This window comes from Anomalospiza imberbis, chromosome 3, assembly GCF_031753505.1.
Source record: "Anomalospiza imberbis isolate Cuckoo-Finch-1a 21T00152 chromosome 3, ASM3175350v1, whole genome shotgun sequence".
NCBI lineage: Eukaryota > Metazoa > Chordata > Aves > Passeriformes > Viduidae > Anomalospiza > Anomalospiza imberbis.
In genome coordinates, this window is record NC_089683.1 from 61,055,212 (window position 1) to 61,077,705 (window position 22,494).

Sequence of the window (22,494 nt, forward strand, 5' to 3'; positions counted from 1 at the left end):
CTGAACAGAGAATAGTCAGCTGCCAGCAGCCAAGCCTAGAAGAGGAGGAGAAGTGACAGGGCAGTCTTAAGACAGCATAAAGCTGAATCTGGAGCCTTTCATATCTGCTGAACCACATGCTGGGGATCCTTCTCTGAGGACCCCCAGGCAGAAACTTGGATTTTAAAGCAGAAGAGGATGGTTGCTTCATTTCCTTGGGAAGCATAGGTCTCATACATTTTCACCAAGAAGATCTTGTAGTAGAGTGAGTCAGTTACAGGCTGAAGAGAAGATTAGCAAAAGCACAGCAGCAGGAGCATATGAATTAATTATGTGTGCATTCAAATGATGGATGAATATGTTTATTTTAAACACAAACAGGAGTTGGATGCCACCAACTCCTCTGCCTGGTAGCTGAGGCCTGAGGAGAGAGGTATGGCTGATCTGAACAATCACAGGAAGAGTCCAAGGGTTTCTGCCTTCGAATAAGCGTGGGAATATCTGAGAGTAGTCAGGAAACTCTGCTTTGTGGCATCCCACAGGGAGGGAATGGGTCATGTTTCCACTAATCTGGATGAGATGGAAATGAAGACAAGTCAAAACTGATGACTGAAGTAGTGCAATGTGATACGTTTCCTAAAATAGTTTTCTATCATATCTTTAGCTTTCTTTTTTTTTTTTTTCCTCTTTCTCATGCTGCCTGGGTTTGTTTCTGTAACACTGCATGCTGTATACTTGATTTTTCTTGAGATTTCAACATGACAGGAAAATCAGCACTCAAATGAGTTAAGCTGCTGCAAGCGGAGCTTTTTAGTGACAACACAGATTGGGTTCAGCCAGGTTTTCATGCTGTCCTTCATAAGGCACCTGCTTATATGAGCATCTTTGTACTGTTGCTGCTTACTTGTGTAAGACTAGTTTTCTCAGAGGAGTTGCACTGTAAGCTACCACCCCTTATGCTGACATAACCAAACTGAACTTACTAGAAAAGCAGGATGGGGAAGGAGAGAGCAGGAATCTTTCTCAGACCTCACCAGTCCACACCAAATCATCTCTGTCTTAAATGGGCAGAACAGTTAGGAGCAAGAAGCCTGTTGCTGAAACTGCAGAAAGACAAAGGAATGAGAACATGAAATTACAAAAATGAAATTCTCCCTTGAACTTATGTAATGGGCTTCTTACATGCCACACGTGCTGTGCTGTTAACTCTCTGCAGGCTGTACTTTTCTTTATTTCCAGTTGCCTTGTAACATACATTAGACAGAAAATGTTTGAGGGTATGTGAAAATCAGGTTCACAGATAATTCAGGTTTGAAGGGGTGCTCAAGAGCTGTTCTTGGCTGACCTTGTATTCAAATCAGGGTCAGATAAAGGATCAGACCAGGTTACTCTTGGCTGTATCCAACTGGGTTTAGAAAACCTCCATGCAGGGAGTCTGCCTAACCTCCTTGGGCAGTTTGTTCCACTGCTTCTCTCGTGTAAAAGCGTGGTCCTGACTTTGAGGCCAGGGTGGGTCACTTTAGTTCACATGTGTTAAGTTCTGCAGCTGCTAACTTCCTAAACAGAAACATTTGCTCAAAAGTTTTAATGTTTTTCTCTGTGCTTTTTATCATTTTGTTCAGGAAACTACTCCAGACCACCAACATACAGCGGTGTGCCCAACACAAGTTACAGTGGCCCAGGACCCGGCATGGGTATAAATGCCAACAGTCAGATGCATGGCCAGGGGCCAAGCCAGCCTTGTGGTTCCATGCCCCTGGGACGGATGCCATCAGCTGGGATGCAGAGCAGACCATTTCCTGGAAACATGAGCAGTATGACCCCCAATTCTCCTGGCATGTCTCAACAGGGAGGCCCTGGGATGGGCCCACCCATGCCAACTGTGAACCGTAAGGCACAGGAGGCGGCTGCTGCAGTGATGCAGGCTGCTGCGAACTCCGCTCAGAGCAGGTATGCATTCAGGTTAAAGGAGTTTAAATAAGTAGGAACGTTTTCCTTGTCATTTCTGAAGTAACAGCGCTGCAGAGGTGTGTGAATGTGCATTTATACATGTTCTAGCTATGCCCTTATCTCTGGGAAGAGACGGTGTGTCCGAAGAATACTTTTTCTTAATCGTCTCCTTTTCTTAAGGAGAAAGCATGCTGTTGCCTGTTTGAATTATCCTCTCAAAATGCAGTTGCGACAATGGTGATGATGGCCACTTCTAGTTTGGTCCTTGGCATTACAACTTTAGGAAAACCCACATGATTGCAGCAACATTCGACAAGCCCTCTGCAACTTCAAATGCTTTTGGGTTTTTATACTTTTTTTATCTCTAGTAAAGAGAGGGCCAACATGTCCTCAGCAGTTTATACCCCTGCCAGAGAGTAAGGAAGCCTGTGAAGCTGCCCATCAGCACTTGTATCTACTGCCCATTTTTGAGCAGCAGTGCTGATGGCAGTTCTCTTCTGAGGGATGTTCTTGCTCCCAAGCAGGCCTGCAGAGGGGGAGAGGAGGGCAGGCTGAGGGGAGCAGCTGGAGGGGAGAGGCAGAGGGAGACATAAAGCAGTCTGTAGCTATCTGGAGTTGATACCTGCCACTTGCGCAGAGAACCTGCAAAAACAAACTGCAGAGGTTGGAACCATCATCTGTCTTCTTGACTCCCCTCTGGGCAGCACAGCTACATACTGTCATTAGTATATAGGTTTTGGTAAAAGGCACTTTGCTGTCCATGTCATTCTTAAAATGACTGAATATTTGCAATTAATTTTTTTTTTTGGTGAAATTTTTCAGATTAAGTAACATCCACATTTCCCTGGACTCAAATAACTCCTGTCATATTTATTTATTACCTTTTTCTGTTGCAAGAAGATCCATAATGTTTTGAGAATTGCACAAATCTAGTTGCACTCTTCTGGTGAACATGTTCATATGTGTATGTATGGCTCACTGCACTTATGCATATGCATGCACAGTTGCAAATACATTCATCCAGATATTATCATTCAAGACCAGTGTTTGTGGACACTAGAGTTGCTCTTATTCCAAGATGCAATGTTAAACAAGAAATAGGAAGCCAGTATGTCCTTGTATTTGTTACTTTCTTGTGTTGAGAGCTTGAAAGGCAGGTGGCTACTAATGATAAGCAGCAGCAAACTTTTAAAACAGTAACAGTTAATTTAGTGTACTTTGTGTTCTTGCTCAGTAAAATAGAAACAGGCTCCCTTAAAGCAGACCATACTCCAGGAGATATCTGTGAACCAGCAGTCCCTTTCTTCTGTAGGTTGTTTTAGCAGACCTGTCTAGTAGGATTTATGGAAGTCTGCTTCTGTCTGTCTGGTTTAGGCTATAAGCTGATAGGTCAGGCACAAAGGAGTACATAGGCCATCACTGCAGCTGCAGGAACAGGATTTCTCTATAATCATAGAATGAAGGGAAAAGCTCACGTCTGTTGGTCTTGACAGCAAGAAAAGACTTTGTGTTAAGTGGAAAGCATTTGGTTGTGATTCAGCTTGCACGTTTGGCATAGTGTGTGATGTTTGATCAAAAACTGGGTTAGATGATTACCACTTCTATCTCACATTTTCCTCCCAAGTAAATTTTGTAGAACTGCTTTCACTTTCTAGCTTTGACTGGACAAAACTGCCCCATTTTGGAGCATTCCTATCACATACTGCCCATTCCAGTGATCTGGCACCTATGGAAGAGCTGAGCAGTCACTGACTCTCTATCACAAATACTGGCAAAAGGGTAATTTATAAACTGCAAATGGGGAGTAACTTGTCACACCACTCTCATGCCAGGGGGTTGCAAGCACACTTTTTTCCTCTTTGATCTCAAGTCAGCTGTAGGGGAGAAAGCATAATGGCTTTTGGCTATTCCTGCAAGTCCTCGAGACTCACATATGGAAGGAAGGTATTTGACAGTGACTTGGATTTGTGATATAGATCAAATCCAGAGAGGTTCTGCTTCAGGCCACCACACATTAGGTCACCTGCTTATCCAGTCTGGGGCTGGCAGACACAGCATGTTTTCTTCACAGCACCTGAACTATGGCAACACTCAGGCTCCCTCAGCCCACCAGCCTGACCAGTACAGGTAGGCAGCAGTGTAAACTGGACTTACTGTGGGACCTTGGCATTTTTTGAAAATGTTTGTGAACATCCCATCTGGCTGCTGAAGGAATATAAAAGTCACATAAAGGATACAGAAATACTTGCATTGTAGAGGGGATTTTAGTTTTTTTGTTTTCTTTTTACTAATGCCACTGTGACTGTACAGTGAAAATCTGCATGTCACTCACTCAACACACCTGCATGGCTTTTGGCACAGCTCCATTTCCTTGTGCCTAAAAGGGACATGAAGAACCTCATCACTGAGAAGGAACGAGATGTCTCCTTCCCTGACCCAGGCACCATTTTTCTCTCTTCATTTTTGGTGTTCTTGTCTGCAGCAGTGCGTGCAGCCACATTTTCTGGACTTGGTGGTATTGTCACTACTGCCTAGGCAGAGAATTGCAACCCCCAAAGTATGATCCTTTTCGGAGAGATGATGTACTACAGGAGTGATTACAGGGTTTTTTAATGGGATTTGCAAGGAAGTTTTAGTACACTGTAGTTAAGTGTGCATGTATTTGAAAAATTAGTCTTTAGAAGAATTTTTAGGAGCACTACGTATCCCTTGCAAAACATTTGCCTGAAGTCCAACTACCATTTTCTCACCAGAGTCCTCCACACTGATTTCTGTAACCATATCACAAGTTACAGAACTGGGAGAAAGTATCTATGTTGGCTCCCAGCTTGTTGCTCCCTCACAAACAAGTCCATCTTCACCTGAGATTTAACTCTTACAGACTTCCCTGCCATTCTGTTATTCCAGTTGTTGCCTCTGTAGGAAATTTTTAATACCCAAATTATTGCTTCTGTCATGGCAGTTAACAAGTTTTAATTACCAGTTTTCTGTAGCTGCTAATTTGGTTTTTCCCTTAATAACATTGTCCATATATGTGTACAGAGAAGGCAGAAAGAAAAAAAAAATTTGAACACAAGTTATCTGCTTGTTATCCAATTCAAAAAACAAAACTTAGTGAAATGGGAGAACACTCCCACCACACTACCTAACTGGGAAGACGTCCACTCCTGTATGCCAACATGCATGAACCATGCTCAGCCTTTTTCTTTGAATGTGTTGAGTTTATGAAATTCAGCTGTGGAGCTCAGAAAGCGTCGGATTTTTATTACTATAAAACACCCTCCTCTGTATAGAATTAAGAATAAAATCAAATGGTTGTGTCATAGTCATGGTTACACAGCAGTGTTTCTGTTCAAGTTGGTTGTGATCCACTTCAAAGTCAACTTGTTGACTCAGAAGCCAAGTATCAATAGGGGAGAGAAATTTATCTTCAGCTGTTAATCCACAGGATCTGTCCTTTTCCAGCTCAGGAGTCTGATTTAGACATAGAATGCTGGTTTGCCTCTGCCTTGCCAAGTCACAAAAAGCAGCAGCATAAAAAGAATTTAAATGGCATGCATCAGAAAAAAAAAGCTCTTCCACTGGGGCACAAAATCAATGCTCATTAAGCAGGGGAGGATGATCGGGATCTGAGTGTCAGCCAGTTACGCCTAGGTATCATCCTCAGAGCAGACCACCACCCTTTTCATTAGAAAAGATTAAAATCATATAAATGGAAGTGGTGGCTGTGGAAGATACTAGGTTTACACCATTTGAATTAGCCTTTGACCTCATCTTGAGGTCTGCTTTATGTTAAGCTTCGATTAATTTATACAGCTACATAATACCTTCCCTGTAACCTAAAATCTTACGATGTGCTGGTCTGTCTTGTGCATGCATACCAGGGTTTCCCAAGTGGTAACTGCCATGCCAGGCTAGAGAAAAGAAAGGTGTTCTTAAGATCTCTTCATTGAATCTCTTCATTGTTTCAGGCTACCCAGGATGTTCAAGCTTGCCCTGAGTAAAAGTTCACAGCAGGCAATCTTAAATAAATCTCTAGTACCCTGAGTAGTAATTAACTTTATTTTCAGGAGGAGAATGTGAAGGAACTACAAAACAGTGTTTTACTTTTTATATTTGTCTTGTCTTGGTCTCAGCATAACCACTGACTGGTGAGGACTGTATGTTGAAGACATAATATATCCATGCAAGAAAGTTGGCATTGACTGAAACTTCAAGGGCTGGTTCTGCTGCAGGAGACTAGAACCCAGAGGAGACCTTAAAGGACCAGGTGGCTCCAAAAGATGTTTTGTCACGCTGTGATTCTTAGAACAGCACATATATTTATAGTGACAGATAAATGTTCCTGTGTGTACAAAAACTGCATCACAATAAGCCTTCAGCAAAAACAGTTTTAAGAAAATTAGATACTGTTTGTATCTCATGCTTACTGTTTGTCAGAAATGAGATCCCTGTTGATGTGAAAGGCAGCAAATTTAGCCTGTATCTTCTAGTACCAGCCAATGTTGAGCTCCTCAGTTTGTAGATGCCCAGCTGGAACCTTTGCAGGACTATGTGTGCACTGTCTGTGAGCTTTTGCTTTCTACACCAAGTTCTCAGTTTAAAACTGATTATCAGTTTGGCACTCAGAGTCAACAGACATCTCTAGAGCTAGATGCTTTTCACCATCACTTTCAGCATCTCTCATGCTAGCAGTGAGTATCATTCTGAGCATTCTGAGCATGTCTTCTTAGTAGTTGAAAGTGTGACTGTAGTATATGGAAAGGTAAAAACAGTTGTAAAATGGCTGACTTGGATGCTTTTAGTAGTGTGGCCTTAGAAAATGTAATTCAGTGCTAGCTGGCTGTAAAATGTGCATCCAACTGGATGCTAAAATGAGCCTTTTGCTGGTGCAACTACAGTTATCAATACCTGAACTAATTACAACAAAATGAGTTTTGATATGCCTGCATGAGGAGCAGTCCTATCTTTGAAGGCAGCCCCTTTTGACCTCAATGTACCTTAATATGATTCTCAGGATTGCATGTTGCAATTTTGTAAATTAAAGCAATTTTTTTAAATAGATTGAGTAACTTTAGAATTAAATGCCATTGATTTCAGAGGAGATGATTCAGACCTAGTAGTTTATTAAACTGAGGAATTTGGAACCAGTTTTGCTATTTGCAGCCACTGATCATTTTAAATCCTGGCCATTGGGTTGCTAAATTGAGGTGGATATTTACATTACCTTCTGCTGATCCGCATGCCACCTGAGAAATGGTGTTCAGTCTCTACAATCATGTATGATGTTGCATTGCTTTGACATACTTCTAGGCATTCTAGAATGTGGTTCTGGTTCTAAATTGCTTAGCAACTGGTTGGATACCACAGCCTCATTGTAGTGTGGTGAGAAGAATTTAGTACATTTTTGATCAGTCATAAAACTGATCAAACAAAGCTGCACTGATACTAGAGAATTTCTGTTGTACAGAGAAACACAGTTAGTGTAAATTAGTTTTAAAAGTGCATTCTAGATGTCTTCTTCTTAGCCTGTGTGTGTGTATACATGCACTTGCACACATACAGGCACACTAACCTTCCATCAGCACTTCTCTCCTGCTGTGTATGTATAATTCATAATCCTATGTTGCTGGTGCCAGCAAAGCACTTTTTCCATATTATTTTCTCCAACAGCAGGGTAATGCAGCACTGCTGATGGACTAGAAGGTACTGGTGAGGAAATATAGTAATGGACATGGTGCATTAAAATGTCAAAAGGAAAAAGAAGGAGGCGGAAATGGGGAATAAATTTTTTAAAAAGAATAATAATATAAATAAAACCCAGAACTGTTTTAGGTGTTTTACATCCTAATGCCTGTCAGTTTTGTGCAGTATTTTCCAGTCTGGCCCTTTTGATCTTGGAATTTGGATTTAAAATTCTAATTGTGATTTTGAAAGCTGCAGTTTTGTAGCAGGAAGTCTTGAAGGGCTCCAGTAAAACTTACCATCTTTAATCCCTGGAGAGAATATATATTTTCCATTGTTTTCCCTTTTCCCCTTAAGCTTGGAGGTGCTGTTCTTCTCTGCTGGGAAGTTCGGTGGAGTGCAGGAAGGTTAAGTACTCATTCAAGTTTCTTTGCTTATTCAAACCAGGCTACTTCTAGATGAAAGGCTGCCAGCTGTGAAATCCCCAAAGTAAACTAGGCTAAGATAGGACTGGTAGCCATAATTGGAGCCAGTGCCTGCGTTATCTGTTGCCTTTGAAATAAGCCCCTGGCAAGAAAGGATCTTTCTGCGGGGTCTTTTATTTAGCGTTCAGTCACACGGAAGGAGTTGCTCCTGTTCAGATTCAGGCCATTCACAGTTCTACAGGCTCAAGCTGTCTGGTCATTTCCCCTCTGCTCTGCTCCTCCAAACAATCACAGATTCCCTTTAGAGATCTTGATGGGTCACCGTGAAATGAGCCCCGCTTTGCTTTCGATTAGTGCTGTTCTAATATCCTGGTGGTACTTACAGTCCATGAAACCAAATTTGGATTCCAAAATAAAGTCAGTGTGTAGTTTCAGCGGGGTGAAGTGGTTTTGCTTCTTGGCTTAACTGGCTGTATTGTCTCTGTGAACCCCAAATACTCCCGTGGTGGCTCCACCTGAGGCTGGAGGAGATGCAGTAATAGCTGAAATATCTTCTCCCCATGCTAAGCTTCTGTGATATGAGGGGTTAAAAGTCCAAATAGTAATGCTTACTGTAACTGTAATTTCTAAGGAAGCTATTAACCAGCATTGGCATATTTCTCTTCTAAAGGACCCATGCTTCTTCCCTCTTCATGAGAAATAGTCATTTGTATCAAGCTGATTTTGTTATTATTTCTTTTTTTCTTTTCCTTATGTTTTGCTTTACAAAGCGTAATCGTGTATGGGTTTTTTTCTATGATGTATTAGGAGGGAGTAAGTTCAGCTCAGCTTATATGTATTTATTATTGTAAGGGGAGAGCTAGAAATCTTCTGTGATTATTTTATTTAAATGGAGTTGCATTTTATGGATCAGCTCAAAATTGATGATAAAATTGTGTAAAGATTGGAAGAAACTTTACATGCTGAGCTAACCAAAGCCATTTCTTGTGGGAGACCAAAAGAAATACATTTTTATCTGGAATTTTGTTTTGCTAAAAGGTAAATCCATCATTTTGGAGCCCTGGTTGTCACCATGCTGCAGAACTCTTGCAGGCAACCAGTGATTTGGGGAGGCATTTTTTTCTTCTTTGGACTCATCAATCAAGTCGACTGCTGTATGCTGTTCATGGCATTAGAGATTAACCACAGACCTCAAGAGTCCTACTCTTTTCCTCCTTCAGAGAGTAACCATTCTTAAATTGTGAAAGAAGGAGTGTGTTGGGAAGGAAGCATGATTTTTAGTCATGAATGAGAATTTTCACTTACTTCAGAGACACTTCTAATTCTATTATTATTTTGTCAAGGTTATTTTTGGCTTGATTTGGTTGTTTAGGAGATTCATTGCCCTGTGTAGAAAGACTAATTATTTTGAAACAAAGTTGCAGTGTAGGACTTGGTGTAGCTTATTAACATTCTGCCTCTGGGTTGGATGTTACATAGAAATTCTGAACCTTAAAATATGATCTTTAGGACATTAAGAATGTAGTACTTCATTAATTGTTGTTGTATAAAGTTAAAGAATAAGGGAGGACCTTAGATTGGGTACTCTTTCTTGGGTGACAAAAACTATTTCAGAGGAGGAAACGGTTTTCACAGTCTGTCAGAAGATCTACTAGTTTAAGTCACAGAAGTGGTTAGAAAAAAAAGCCAAAACAAAGTAGAATAGCCATCTGTTTAATGGAATTCATGAAGAAAGCTAATTCTGTGACTGTGCTGTGTGATTTGGCACATTACACTGTGCAAGTACAGTACTGTGATAGAAGAGCCTGAGATTTTTGTGACAGGAAGGGAGGGACATAAAAAATGGTAGGAGGGTTTCAGGTTTTCAAGGTGGTTTAAGGTTTTAGGTTCTTTTACAAGGGTGGTATTTGAGAGAAAAATAAACTTTTTTTTTTTTTTATTTTTAGCAATGCTGCCTGGGGAAATATGAATGGGAAGAGCCCTTCAGTTTTCTGATGAGTTCAGATGGGAGCACCAATTCTAGCTGGACATATAAGTAGTCTCATAAGAGTCATGTTAAATAATAACCTGGCAGCAGGAGATTCTGTTAATGATGGCTGGCAATCTTACTAACATGTTAAATACCTGTTGCAGTGGTCACAGTAGGTTTCAGGCATCTGAAACAAAGATGAAGAAAAGAGGCAGCTGAAATCATACTGGCATGTGCGCTACATTGCTCTTGTGAAACTGTCCAGTGTGCCAAAGAGCCGAGACTGATGGTAACAGTGCTGGTAATAATATCAATAAACATATAACTGCTCCAGGCCATTGGGCAAAGATCGGTGAGAAAAACATGTCTGCTGGAAAATCCCTCTGGAGAGCTTCCTCACCATGCTGATGCACATGCACAGTTGCATTCAGCATGCTGCTGTCAGCCAGGTGACATTTTCCTATGAAAAAGTACATTGAAGAGCTGGCATGAAATGATCAGGTTTTTATTAGATTTTCGGTTGGTTGCTAGCACAGTGCATTCCAAGGTGCTCAAAAGCAGTGTGGGGATGTGGCTGAACATGGTAAGAAGGTAGTGGGAGACAGCATCCCCAGGTGGAAGGTGAAGGAGCTTAGGGGTTAAACCTCTCCCAAGACATTGTCCCACCAGAGGAAACTGAGTTCTTGAAACACAAACTGTGTCCTTAGTTTCCTGTAGCTTTTTAGCACCACACCTTGGTGACCTGGCTGTTCAAGTGCTGGGAACAGACTCTTACCACTTTCAAGTAATCTTTCTGGTAGAGAGTTCATAGGGCCTTCCAACTTTTTAATACAGCTATTTATAAACATGCACAAAAATAGAAGGTGCATAGTGAGAGTCATATGAGTCATTCCCATTTTGACATCAAGTCACACCAGGCTAAATCACCCTTCTTGACATTCTGGTTCAGATTGACAGCATCATGCCATACAGGGCAAATTTCTTTTTTTCCCTATAAACCCAGTTCATGCATGCTCCTGCTTGCTGGACAGATTAAAGCAGCTGTCTTTTGTGCATCACACGCTCCACTTGGGCTAAGAAATGTATCTCCTCAGTGCTCAGATATCATGTGTGAGGTAGACAGTTGTGCAAGCAGTTGCTGTTAGAGCTGCTGTACAAATCCATATGTGGGGAAGGTAGACAGAGGTCACCAAGAGCAGAGCTGTGATGGATTTCCAAGCCATTTGACTTGGCCCACTTTTCAGTTGTTTTGTGGTTTTTGTCACACAGCATTATAATTGTATTTATCCAGTACAGGTTACATGGAGTACCAAGAGCTTAGTTTGTTCTTACACAAATAAATTCAGATATGGATGTATTGCTGTACTTGTAAGAATGCTGTGCAATAAAGACATTTCAGGGGTTCTCTGTGGGTTTGAAGACTGGTAATCAAATGCTGTGATCACCATGAAATTCAGACCAAAACTACTTTAATTAACACAAAGGGAATTTTATAAAAAGAAAATCAAATGGCTGCAACTTAAACAAACAAACAAAACCCTACAGTATTTCACTATCACTAAATGCTTTTCAGTCACACACCCTTCTGTCATTAGGATCAAATGAAGTTAGGTATTTATTTTCTTTTTAACAGGCTTGTGCTGTGTTTTCCTCACTGTATTCAACTACTTTATTATTCTTCTGGCCATATTTTAGACCATTATTAATCTTGGATCTCTTGCTCAGTTTTTATTATCTGTAAAATGGGGTAGAGAGATGTATTCTGATCCCAGTATGCTTTCAGCTGTGCAAATGTTGGGTAGTTGTGTTCTTATTAGCATTATTACTTGTGAATTACACGTGCCTCTTACGTTTCTTTCTGGAGTTTAACGTGGTGTGACACTTCTGTTTTGTTGGGCTTTAAATGACTGCCAAGTAGGTAGCCCATTGGGCAGATGTTTTCACTGCAAAAATGGTTAATGTGTTGACAACAACTTGTAAAGTAACAATAGGTTTTTGTGACTTTTTCTGAGTAGCTCAGCATTGAATCAGTGTGGTAGGAACAACTAATTTTTAAGTTCCTCCCCCTACTCGATTGGTTTTTAGTAAAATTCAGCCAATGGAGATGATGCTAAAGGCACAAGTAGTTGTGTAAATCAGAAGAAAGATAATATATTTAGAAAGACTATTTCTGTTACTCTTTTTAAAAGTATCTTGCACAACAATATTTGGATCAGCCAAATTGAGAAATCAGGCAGTGTACTGACTGCAGTGGATTACAAGGCTATCACATAATTACAGTGTTAAAATTATTTCCCCATTTTAGCATTACCATTTAGTCCTGGTTGTTGAGAACAGTTTTGTGTTAGTTCTGTGTACCTCCTGTCAGCAGACACGTACAAACACACACCCCTCAGTACAAATCCAGATGCTTTTTCCTTTATGTTTCCCAGTGCTTTGTCAGTGTCAGTGTATTTCAGAACTTAGGCCTCCCATTTTCACACAAGTAGATATGCACAAGTGTAAAATTTTCTCTTTCTTTCTAGCCTGAAAAATGGCAGTCTTGTGGCAGACCTAATACCTGTCAAAGCAGCAGCTTTTGTGGTTGCTTTTCTGAAACTTTGTTATTACAACTGGTGAACTTCCCCACTGAGCAGAGTAGGACATACAAGTCCAGGTTACCATACTTACAGTAGCAGCTAACAAGAAAAAGATGCTTTGCTTTCAGATATAATGATGTTAAATTAATTTTTTTTATTCACATGGGAGCTGCCTTCAATGCCATTTTATAGCTGCTCAAGACAATATTCAGCCTTCGTTTGTCTTGGCCTTTGCTAAGAGTACTGTGTACCTCCAGGCAGAACAAAATAAGCAATATTGGGGTTTATTTTCCCTTGCTCTCTTCTCCCTTCTTCAGTTCTCCCATATCTGCTGACAATAGAAATGGTTTCACTTCTCCAAGGAAGCCCATAATGTAGCAAAAAGGAAAATCCATAACAAAAGAGCATATGTATCTGCCTGCACATGTTTATGTGTAAATTCTCCAGGGAGAAAGCATTCACAGGTCTCACTCCTGAATTACTCTCATTATAATAACCCATTTGGTGTCAAAGTGTGACAGATTATAAGTGCTTAAGGCTAGTCCCAGCTCAAGACAGATTTAAATAAAGTACTTCTGGTTATTGTGCAGGTCAGTGTGTTTAAATAACAACCCCCCAAATCATACTTTGACATTTAAAAGAGAGAGGAAATATTGTCATGCTGCAGACCTGGCACAGATAAGCACAGGGCAATTTGGTCAGTACACTGTGATTTGTGAGTGCAGCCTAACGCAGTCATTTTCACAGTTTGTAATCAAGTAGCCACCTTAGCAGCGTGTCAGCATTAAAAGAAAAAATGTTCCTTTTAAAATGTTTACACAAATTACTCCCCTGAGGTGCTGCAGTGCATTCACTGCAAAACTGATGTAGGTTAAAGATCTGGAGCAGAAATGGCAAACTTGGTGGCCTATTTTTTTTTTTTTTTTTACCAGCCAACTGCTCAGGTGGCCAGGTCACAGTAACAGGATAGTTTTTCAGGTCCAGCACCTAGAGCAGCAGAACTGGGAGAAATCCCTACATCAGGTGCACACTGTGTCAAGTGTCAGGAAGTGCAATGCCTAACTAACAACTGATAGGAGTTTGTGACTGCCAGGATTTGTGCAGTGTGACTCAATGCCACCTCTTCCCTGCCTGGGCTGTGTCCCTTCTCTGCTCTTGTCCCTGTTGCACTGCCCCTTCAGCATCACCCCGTTGTGCGACATTTGGACAGGGTCTCCCCCAGCATTTGGCCAAGGTGGCCACCTCAGAGCCTGGCCCTACCTCAGGGCAGGTTGCACAAACTGAGGAGCTGAGGGATGGCACATGTCTTGTAGCACCCTGCTTTGGAAGCTTCCTGTGAATCCCTTCCTTCCTTCAGGCATATCTGGCTAAGAGGCTCCACTTGTGCTAGAGTGTAACCTGTGTTTACCCTGGGAGAAGCAGCATTCTGTGTGTTTCTCCCTGCTCCTTCTCCTGCATCTCTGTTTCATCTGGCTTCTCCAGTGCACCTGTCATCCTCCTTGCCCTAAAAACCTTTAGCACCTAGTGAGGGTGCTCCCAATCGTTTTTCCTTCTTAATTTCCTTCTGCTGTCTCCTTCATTTCCATCTTCTGTGCCCCAAAATCTTCTCACCTCCATCGCCTCTATACTTTCCACCTCTGAAGCTTTCTTCTGTTCCCTATACATTTCCATGTTGTACTCGCCTCCTGTGCTCAGGCTGTCACAGGGCTCATTACAGAAGCTGGTTCACTTTTTCTGTCTGTATGAAGGGCTTTGCTCTGGGATTGTAGATTGAGAGAAGAGTACAAGGCATCAGGTGCCTCTTAGGAAATCCACAGAAAGTTCTAGAGCTTGATCTCTGAGCTTTGACATGTTTCCATATGAAAAGTTGAGTCTTCATTTTTTGCCTTGTTGAGAGGCACTTCTGTCATTGTCCATAGCTAAACCACATACACATCTGAACTCAACTTCGTAGTGAATTCATCTTTTTTAAATAAGAATAGAGAAGGAAGATGATAGTATAAGTCTTGAATCAGGTGACAAAACTGAGGAGGTACTAAATCACATATCAGGAAGCATGAAGTGCAAGGGCTGTAGAGAGACTTCTGTGTTGCAGTTGGAGACAACACATAAGCTTTCTGAGGATTTCAGGTCCAAGGAAGGCATTTCAGAATAAGAGACTGCTCCGCAGCTGTGATCACTCATGTGCTCCTGTGTATTGTCAGTGCTGTTCTTTCTAACAATTTCTTTGTTGTGCTTTTTAACGATGACCAGATCTTGTGTGTCAACTCCTTTTTTTAAATCCACAGACTTCTGCATTAGCTCAGAAGACACAATTAGATCTGATGCTACTTGTTTTGCAGAGAAAAGAGATTAAGTGCAGATTAAGCTTTGGGTAGATTGCAAATGAAGGAAAACAAAAGATCAGAAGAACTTCTTAAAAGGGAATGGTTTGAATTTGAGCAGTTGTATTTTGGACCCAATAGTACACCAGACTGTCAACAGCACAGTGAAGCTGACAAGCTAAGATCATAGGATCATTCAAGCTGGAAAGGAACCTCAGGAGGAATATTTAGTCCAACCTTCTCCTCATCAGGCTCATCTTAGAGTTTAGGGTGTTATCCTGTTGGGTTTTCAAAATCTCCAAAGGCAGAGATTGCCCTTTGGGCCGCCAAATCTAGTCTCCCTGTTTTCACTGGGAAAATAGTTTCCTTCCATCCAGTCTGAACTTAACGTGTTTCCACTCTTACCCAGTGTGTCTTGTCCCCCCACCATGCCCACTGTGAAAAAGCCAGTTTTATCTTCTTGCTGACCTCCTTTTAGGTGCTAGGGGACTGCTGTAGTTTCCTCTGGACAGCTGTCTCTGCCCTAGGCTGAATGAGGCCTCATCCTTCAGCCCTTCCAGGGTGAGTGCTCAAGCCCATGTGAGGGGTTCTCTGCTCACTCTAGTTCATCATCATCTTTTCTTTTCTGGGGATCCAAAACTGAACATGATACACTAGATGGAATTCAGTGAGTCCTCAGGAAGGAGGGGATGATCACTTTCTTCCCATCTCCCAACTCTGCACCTTGTCACACAGCCCAGCATGTTGTTTGCCCTCTTTGCTGCCCGGGCAGACTGCTGGCTTATGCCCAGCTCCATCTGCCAAGTTGCCCAGGGACTTCTCAGCAAAGCTGCTCCCTCTAGTCAAATCCCAGCTAGCACCACTCCAGGGGGCTCATCCTTCCCAGGTGCAGGACCTTGCACTTGTCCCTGTTGACTTTTACAAGGCTCCTGTCAGCACATTCCTCCAGCTTCTCCAAGTCCCCTGAGGTGGCAGCTCTTTCCTGAAGCATAACAACTGGCTCTGGCATGATGCATTGCTAAATTGTCAACAGAGTAAATAAACCGTAGAAAGCAAGCAGATTCCTCTCTTCCACTTTAAATCTCTCACAATTTCTGAACTCTTGAAGATGTACTTGTAGCAGTAGAGCAGGAAAAAAAAATGTAGCCGTAGGTATGGTGTTTAAATGGATAGCATAATCCCAAATTTTTGTTGGCCTGGCTGCTTGTTCTTCTAAATGGGGAAAAATACATTCTCTGGGATCAAGGTATTGCAAGAGCAGATACTCTAGTTCATACACAATGCAGGGTTTCTCTGACAAATACATTTTAATGTATTTCTATATGTTGCCTGCATGCAGAAATGTCAAGTGCTGAGGTTTCCTTCATTCCCTTGGAGGTAACTATATCTCACCATGAAGACATCTTTTCATTATACTAAACTTAAGTATATATTTTCTTAATTTCTTCCTATTATTCCTAATTGCATCATTCCTAAGCAACCCAGTCTTTGGTGTTTATGTGGCAAATACTGTAAAATTGTATACTTAGCTGGGTTTGTAGTGCTATAAAATTCATAGCCGGCCAGTTGAATTTTTGCCATTAGATGTCACTACATGTACAGCAGACTGTTTTTAAAGGCTTGACTTTTATTTAGCATCCTGGAAAAATGGAGGAGGGAATTGGGAGATGTAGGAGAGAGTAGTACTGTAGTATGTTGGATATGCCTTTACTAAAAGCAACACAGAAGGAAACATAAGATTTTTGACTTAACTCCAACAACCAACAGATGATGCTGTGACCTTAAGCATATATAAATATGTTTAGCAGCTGCTGTGTAACATATTTATAAGTGTTTAGTGACCTGGAGGTTAATCAAAATGAGTTTGGTGATCTCAGCTCAGTTCTTAATGGACTCTACTTCATATTATAGCACTGATGCAGCACAATTTGTCACAGTCGGCAGTCTTTACTCAAAGGAGGCCTACTGTGGAGTGAGAATTAAAGGCTGAAGTAATACCTGATTATTTCTCCCTAAAGAAACTTTCCATTCCGAGCCATCATAGAGCAAAATAATATGTGGAGGAGCTCTGTACTGCTCACTGCACCCAATCTCAGAATAAAACAGCATTTACTCTGACAGGATGTCCTTTCAGTGTTACTGAATTAGCTCATGCGTGCTGCGGTCAGGGCTTTGATAGGGGGCTGGGAAAGGACAAAGTCCTGCCAGGAATGGTGCTGAGTCTTTTCACTTGCTGGGCTCTTTCCAGAGATGGAGAGCTGTGTCTGTTCCAAGTACAACATTACATAGAAGGATGAAAGGGAAAGCTATTGCCTTGCCCGATGAAATTTCAGAATTAGGTTCTGCCATTCAGGTTCTTCTGGGTGCAGAAGCAATTTTTTTAGACTTCAGTTGTTTTCTTGCTGTCCTGGCCAAAGCCTGTATATTCTTTTTATTTAATTTCCACTCTCCGTCTAAACCGGAAATAGTTTCCTACTTCTTGATTTAAAGCTGTTGTACAGCAGTATGCTTGCATGAGCTGCAATTGAGATTGATGTCCATTGTGGGTAACATGAAATAGGTTCTACTTCAATTTGAGACAATGAACAGCCCCACAACTTAGAAGATACACATGCTAGGAGGTAATATTATTGAAATATTAGTAGGTAAGGACCAATTTCAGCTTACCTGCAAGGTGTGTGTCTCCTGTGTATTTTTAAAGTAACAGAAGGACATTAAAGAGATAGATACCCGTAGAGACTTGCCTTTTCCAGGATCCTAGCCTTACTCCATAAAAGAACCTCTGAAAATCCATTACTTCTTTTTTAAAGTATGAAAATATGCTTGCACATTTTTTTCATCTTCACTAGTAACTTTACCCAGTAACAGAAAGGATCTTGCTTATCCAGCATAGAAGGGATAACTGCAGTTAACTTTTCAGTTAACTGCATTTGCTGAAATACAGCAATTTTCAGCTAAAAAAGGAGGGGGGGTTTAAGATACAGTATTTACATAAGACAAGCTTGGTTGTGTGACTCAAATCATTTAAAGCTGTTGCCAAATGGTTCTGCTCTTCTCTTTTCCCTTTGTAATTTTCCCTTGGAGCATTGCACCACTGCATTTTAAATCTTTTCCCTCCACTTCTCGTTGCAAGCTTCATCTGGGAAATGACATTGTATGGCAGTTATCTCCTTCATATCAAAAGAAAGCCTTTGCGTCTTTGCAAGAGTGAAGAAGAGTTTGTCTTCAGAGAGCAAAGGACAAAACTGACTTGGAAAAATATGCTTTATTTAGATAACACGTTCTCTTTTCCTTTGAAGAAATTCACAGTGTGTCAAGAAAAATTAGGCCAAATACTGCTTTAATGGTCTTCCTCTTGTACATCCTAAAAAAGAAATCTGCTTCTACCAATTGTGTTAAGAATCTGCCATGAGTTTGGAGAAGACAAGAAGCTATTGAAGTTACTCAGGGTTCTTGATTTAGGAGTTGTCTTTTTTGATTTTAATACTATAAAATAATTAAAAGTAGAATTTCTACTAAAACTCTCATCTTGCTGCCCAGACGTTCAGCTTTCCCTTCCTATAGGATGAAATTAAGTCCTTCATTTTTTGTAAAGAAAGAAAAGTTAACAGGTACTAAAGCTGTGTAAAAGAGTGGTTGCTTTCTTGTTTCTTTTATTTGGAAAAGCAGCAGAAATGTACAGGGGGCACACTGAAGAAAGAGATCTGAGTTTTTATTTTCCTATGTATTTTCCTATGAATATACAAGTAAGTATTTTTCTGTGTGTTTTTATTAATTTGTATTATTTATATGTATAAGTGTTAATCATATACATATGATAATACATGCAGTCTTCAACTGTACTAAGAAAAGGTAGGTAATTGTTTTATGTATTAAAAGAATAAAAGGTTATTTTTGAAGTTTAATCATGCATTACATTGGGTTATTGTGCGTACTTGAATTAGATTATTTTCTTCCTTGTGCCTCAGTTAGTCTATAGAGTTTGACAAATAGGTACCAAGCATACTTAGATCCTTTTTAGAACTTAAAAGTAGGTAGGTTTTAGTCTTCCAAAATACTTGGTCTGAATATGTGGAGAACTATGCAAGGGCTTCATTTAGGGCAGTTTCTGAGACAAACTTAAGTCTCAGTTATACAAGCATTATACAAATATGCTATTAATTTTCAAAAGCAAAATAGTTCTGCTGAGGTGTCTTATTTCAATGAAGTGGAATATGTATTGAGTTTTTTGAAAGATTGGGCACAGATGGCCCATACAGATGAACACCATTCAACACAATAACAACAAATGCAGAAATCAGGAACTGAATCTATGGTACCCATTTTTCTTTTGGTCATTTCACTGTTTATTAAGCTCTGGCAGGTGAGGATTGCTATTACATGGTCAAAATGGTAAGAATGGTGATGCACTGAGGTTTTTTTTATGCCAATGCTAGGTTCTAATTTTGATTCCTGATCATATTGCTGTCTACTCATAGGATACATAATATGAGCTGTATTTTTCTTCTGATTGATAGTGACATAGAAAGACTTTGTATATGTCTCATGAAATTAGTCTTCAGTCCAATTCTATTTCACATATATGATAATTAGCTCAAGACTAACTCAAAGCTCCCGACGTAGGCAAAATAAACTAATTACCTGCTTTTTCCTTACAAACATTAGGTGATGTGCTCTGTGACAAACCACAGCATCTTCAGCAGTGAGGTCTGTAGTGAGATATTGCATGTGTGCTTTCCTCTCCTAGGCAAGGCAATTTTCCTGCCATGAATCAGAGCGGCATTATGGGATCCAGCTCCCCCTACACTCAGCCGATGAACAACAGCTCTGGCCTGATGAACCCGCAGGCTCCTCCTTACAGCATGGCACCCAACATGGTGAACAGCTCAGCAGGTAATGGTGAGTGACCTTCCAGCAGTGACCTTCCTCCATAAACCTGCTTAACACTATCAGCCCTGGGCTGGTGGCAGAGGAACATCTTTCTTCATTTGATTCACCCCTGTTGGGTAGTTTGGAGTGATTTGAAATTAGGCTAAGGTGCTCGCTGGTTTTTTGTACAGTAACTGATACATTTTTCATTAAGTCCTTCTGCACAGCGTGTAGATGAGTACAGGGTTTTGCACAGTTCCAGCATCTCTCAGACTCAGCTTGATGTAGGTGTTGACCAGCAAGTGTATGTATATTTGTGTGTATGTGTCTGCAAGAAAGGGAAGGAGAACAGCTTCTTGTTTTAAGAGGTTGCTTTTGTTTGTCTTACTCGCTAACGTTGCAATTTCAGATATTTAAAGTGGTAGTCATTTAAAAAAAGATATATGCACTTGCTCTGACTTGAAGATATGCTGTAAGCTGGGCACTTAACATAATTATTCTGTTTGGAAAACATAGGCCATATTTACTGTTTCCAAAATTTATATAGAGTTTCCTCATTTAGTTATTTAAGTATCAGTATATAAAATTTTACCATAACTTCCTCTTGCAGAAAAAAAAAAGGCACATTCAATGTAGCTCCTGGATTTATCCTTCATCATGACTCAGGAGTTCAGAATTGCTTGTAGCTTTGTGCGTGACTCTGAAGACAGGTGAATACAGTTTTGAACAAATGTGCTTCATGGTCCATATTCAGCTTGAATTCCTAACAATTATCCTCCTTCAAGATAATACTTCAGCAAAGATAATTCTTTGATTGGGCTGTGTCTGGATGGAGTTTCAATGACTCTGAAGCGGATCCTCCCAAGTGCTTATTCCAGTCATGGAATTTCTGTGCGTGCCTTATTGATTACGTTATCCCTGTTAGAAATGTTGGGGGTTTGGAAGTTTTTTCTGAAAGCTGAATAGGTTGTGCTGAGGTAATAGGAAGTTGTTTCTTAGTTGGTTTTGTTTCTACTTTTATTTATTTCTTAAGAAATGCCTTACTACCTAAATTGTGTCTTACCAAGAGCCAGGTTTTTCACATCTTTTGCTCTACCCCTCTGAGCCTATCTAATTCTTTTCATCCTTTGCATCTTTCGCTGTCTTTTCTCCCTGCCAATTCTATATGTTCCAGTGTCTTTGGAAGAAAATAGCCTCAGTGAGATGCTAGTGTCTAGTATGTCCAGAGTTTCTTTCCTCTTCATAGGAGCTGCTGAGACACTGAACAGTGTCTTATATTTCAAGAACATGGTTACCATTTTGGTTAGCAGAAGAAAGGAACCTGCTAATCAGTAAGATTTTTTTTTTAAGAGAGAGAGAAATTAACCAAAAAAAAAAAAAAAAAAAAAAAAAAAAAAAAAAAAAAAAAAAAAGAAAGCTTTTTCCAGTTCTGGCCTGGAAGCTTTTGGCTAGCCCAGACAGCACACTGCACCATCTGGATAAAGCGGGACAAGCTATTGAAAAGAGCATTAGATAATAGCTTGCTTTTTCCCCACCAGAGCTGTCCCAGGTAATATTATGTTTTGTTTGTGTAGTTATGTGTTTTGTCTGGCTTGCTGAAATAAAATTACTTCTGAGCATTGAAACTGTGCTATAAATTCTGTTTTGCTATTAGCAGAAGTAATTTTTCCACCCTTTTCCGTTGGCCCCCAGAGCTGCAAAAATAACCAACAGCAAACAGATGGCAGAGTGCCCTGCCTAAGAAGATTTATGTATTCCTAAGGAATAACCAGTTTAAAGGAAGATTCACAGAGGTTTTTTTGTTTAGATAATTCAGCCATTCGTTATTTCATACAGTGGAAATCTGTTCAATGCAAGACCATTTATCCTAGCAGTCTTTTGTATGGGGTAGTCATACTCTTTTTATTGTGTTATGCATTCTGAAATATTGGATTTTTAATAATTTAAACATTTATCAGGGTTTTTTTCTGCCAGTGCATTTGTGAGGTTTTCTTTTGTTCCAGTTTTATTAATTCAGAGATTACCCAATGGAAAGTAAGTATGAGATGAACTAGAGGAGTTCAGTGCACCTCTTTTCAGTCTGTGTGGGAGCAGACACGCGTCTAGAATTGCTTTACAGACCTCCAAGAGACACTTTTGGGGAGGAGATGGACACACACAACACCAGAAAGAGAAAATTAGGTGTGAATACATTGCTGAGTGCAAATGCTATGGGAATGCTTAATTTCCCCCTATCCAGACTCATCCTTCTGCTTCGGTCAAAAAAATGGAAGCTTAAGACAAGTGCAAATACAGTACTTCTCATGATGATTTCTTGAGCTGGGGGTGCATTTTAAGGTCAGCTCTGGCCCTGCATTTGATAAGGTGGAGAACCTATAGGTGATACCTTTTTAGGAGCTTGAAAACAGGATTTTCTGGGGCAGGAAGACCAGTTCAGCTGTGTGGCTCCTTAGCTTCCCCTTCCTCCCTGCCCCATAAAATCACACATCTGTCAGATAAACCAGGGTTCAGTCAGTGTGGAGGGCCAAAACCAAGTGCAGCTGAGTGGCTGCTGCTGCAGTGAAGGCATTGGTTAACTTTGCTCACATACACTGAGCATCCACAGCTGTGGCTTCAGTTAGAGGCCAGTGGAAACCTAAGGAGAGCAATAGAAGTTTGTTTCTTCACTGTCTGGGTTTTGAAGGAGGCAGTTTTGTTGCCTGTTGTGAGGGAGG

General features: G+C 40.6%; 1 protein-coding gene across 6 annotated transcripts in view; it reads left to right on the top strand.

Moving 5' to 3' along the window:
• Positions 1 to 22,494, top strand: part of ARID1B (AT-rich interaction domain 1B) — a 326,002-nt gene that overhangs the window by 264,385 nt on the left and 39,123 nt on the right. For 4 of the 6 annotated variants that reach the window (XM_068184669.1, XM_068184668.1, XM_068184673.1 and 1 more), the window contains 2 exons: positions 1,602 to 1,929; positions 19,659 to 19,810. In XM_068184669.1, the coding sequence (XP_068040770.1) occupies positions 1,602 to 1,929; positions 19,659 to 19,810 (480 nt within the window). The remainder of the gene's footprint in view (positions 1 to 1,601; positions 1,930 to 19,658; positions 19,811 to 22,494) is intronic. The other 2 variants (XM_068184670.1, XM_068184672.1) reach the window with 1 other exon arrangement.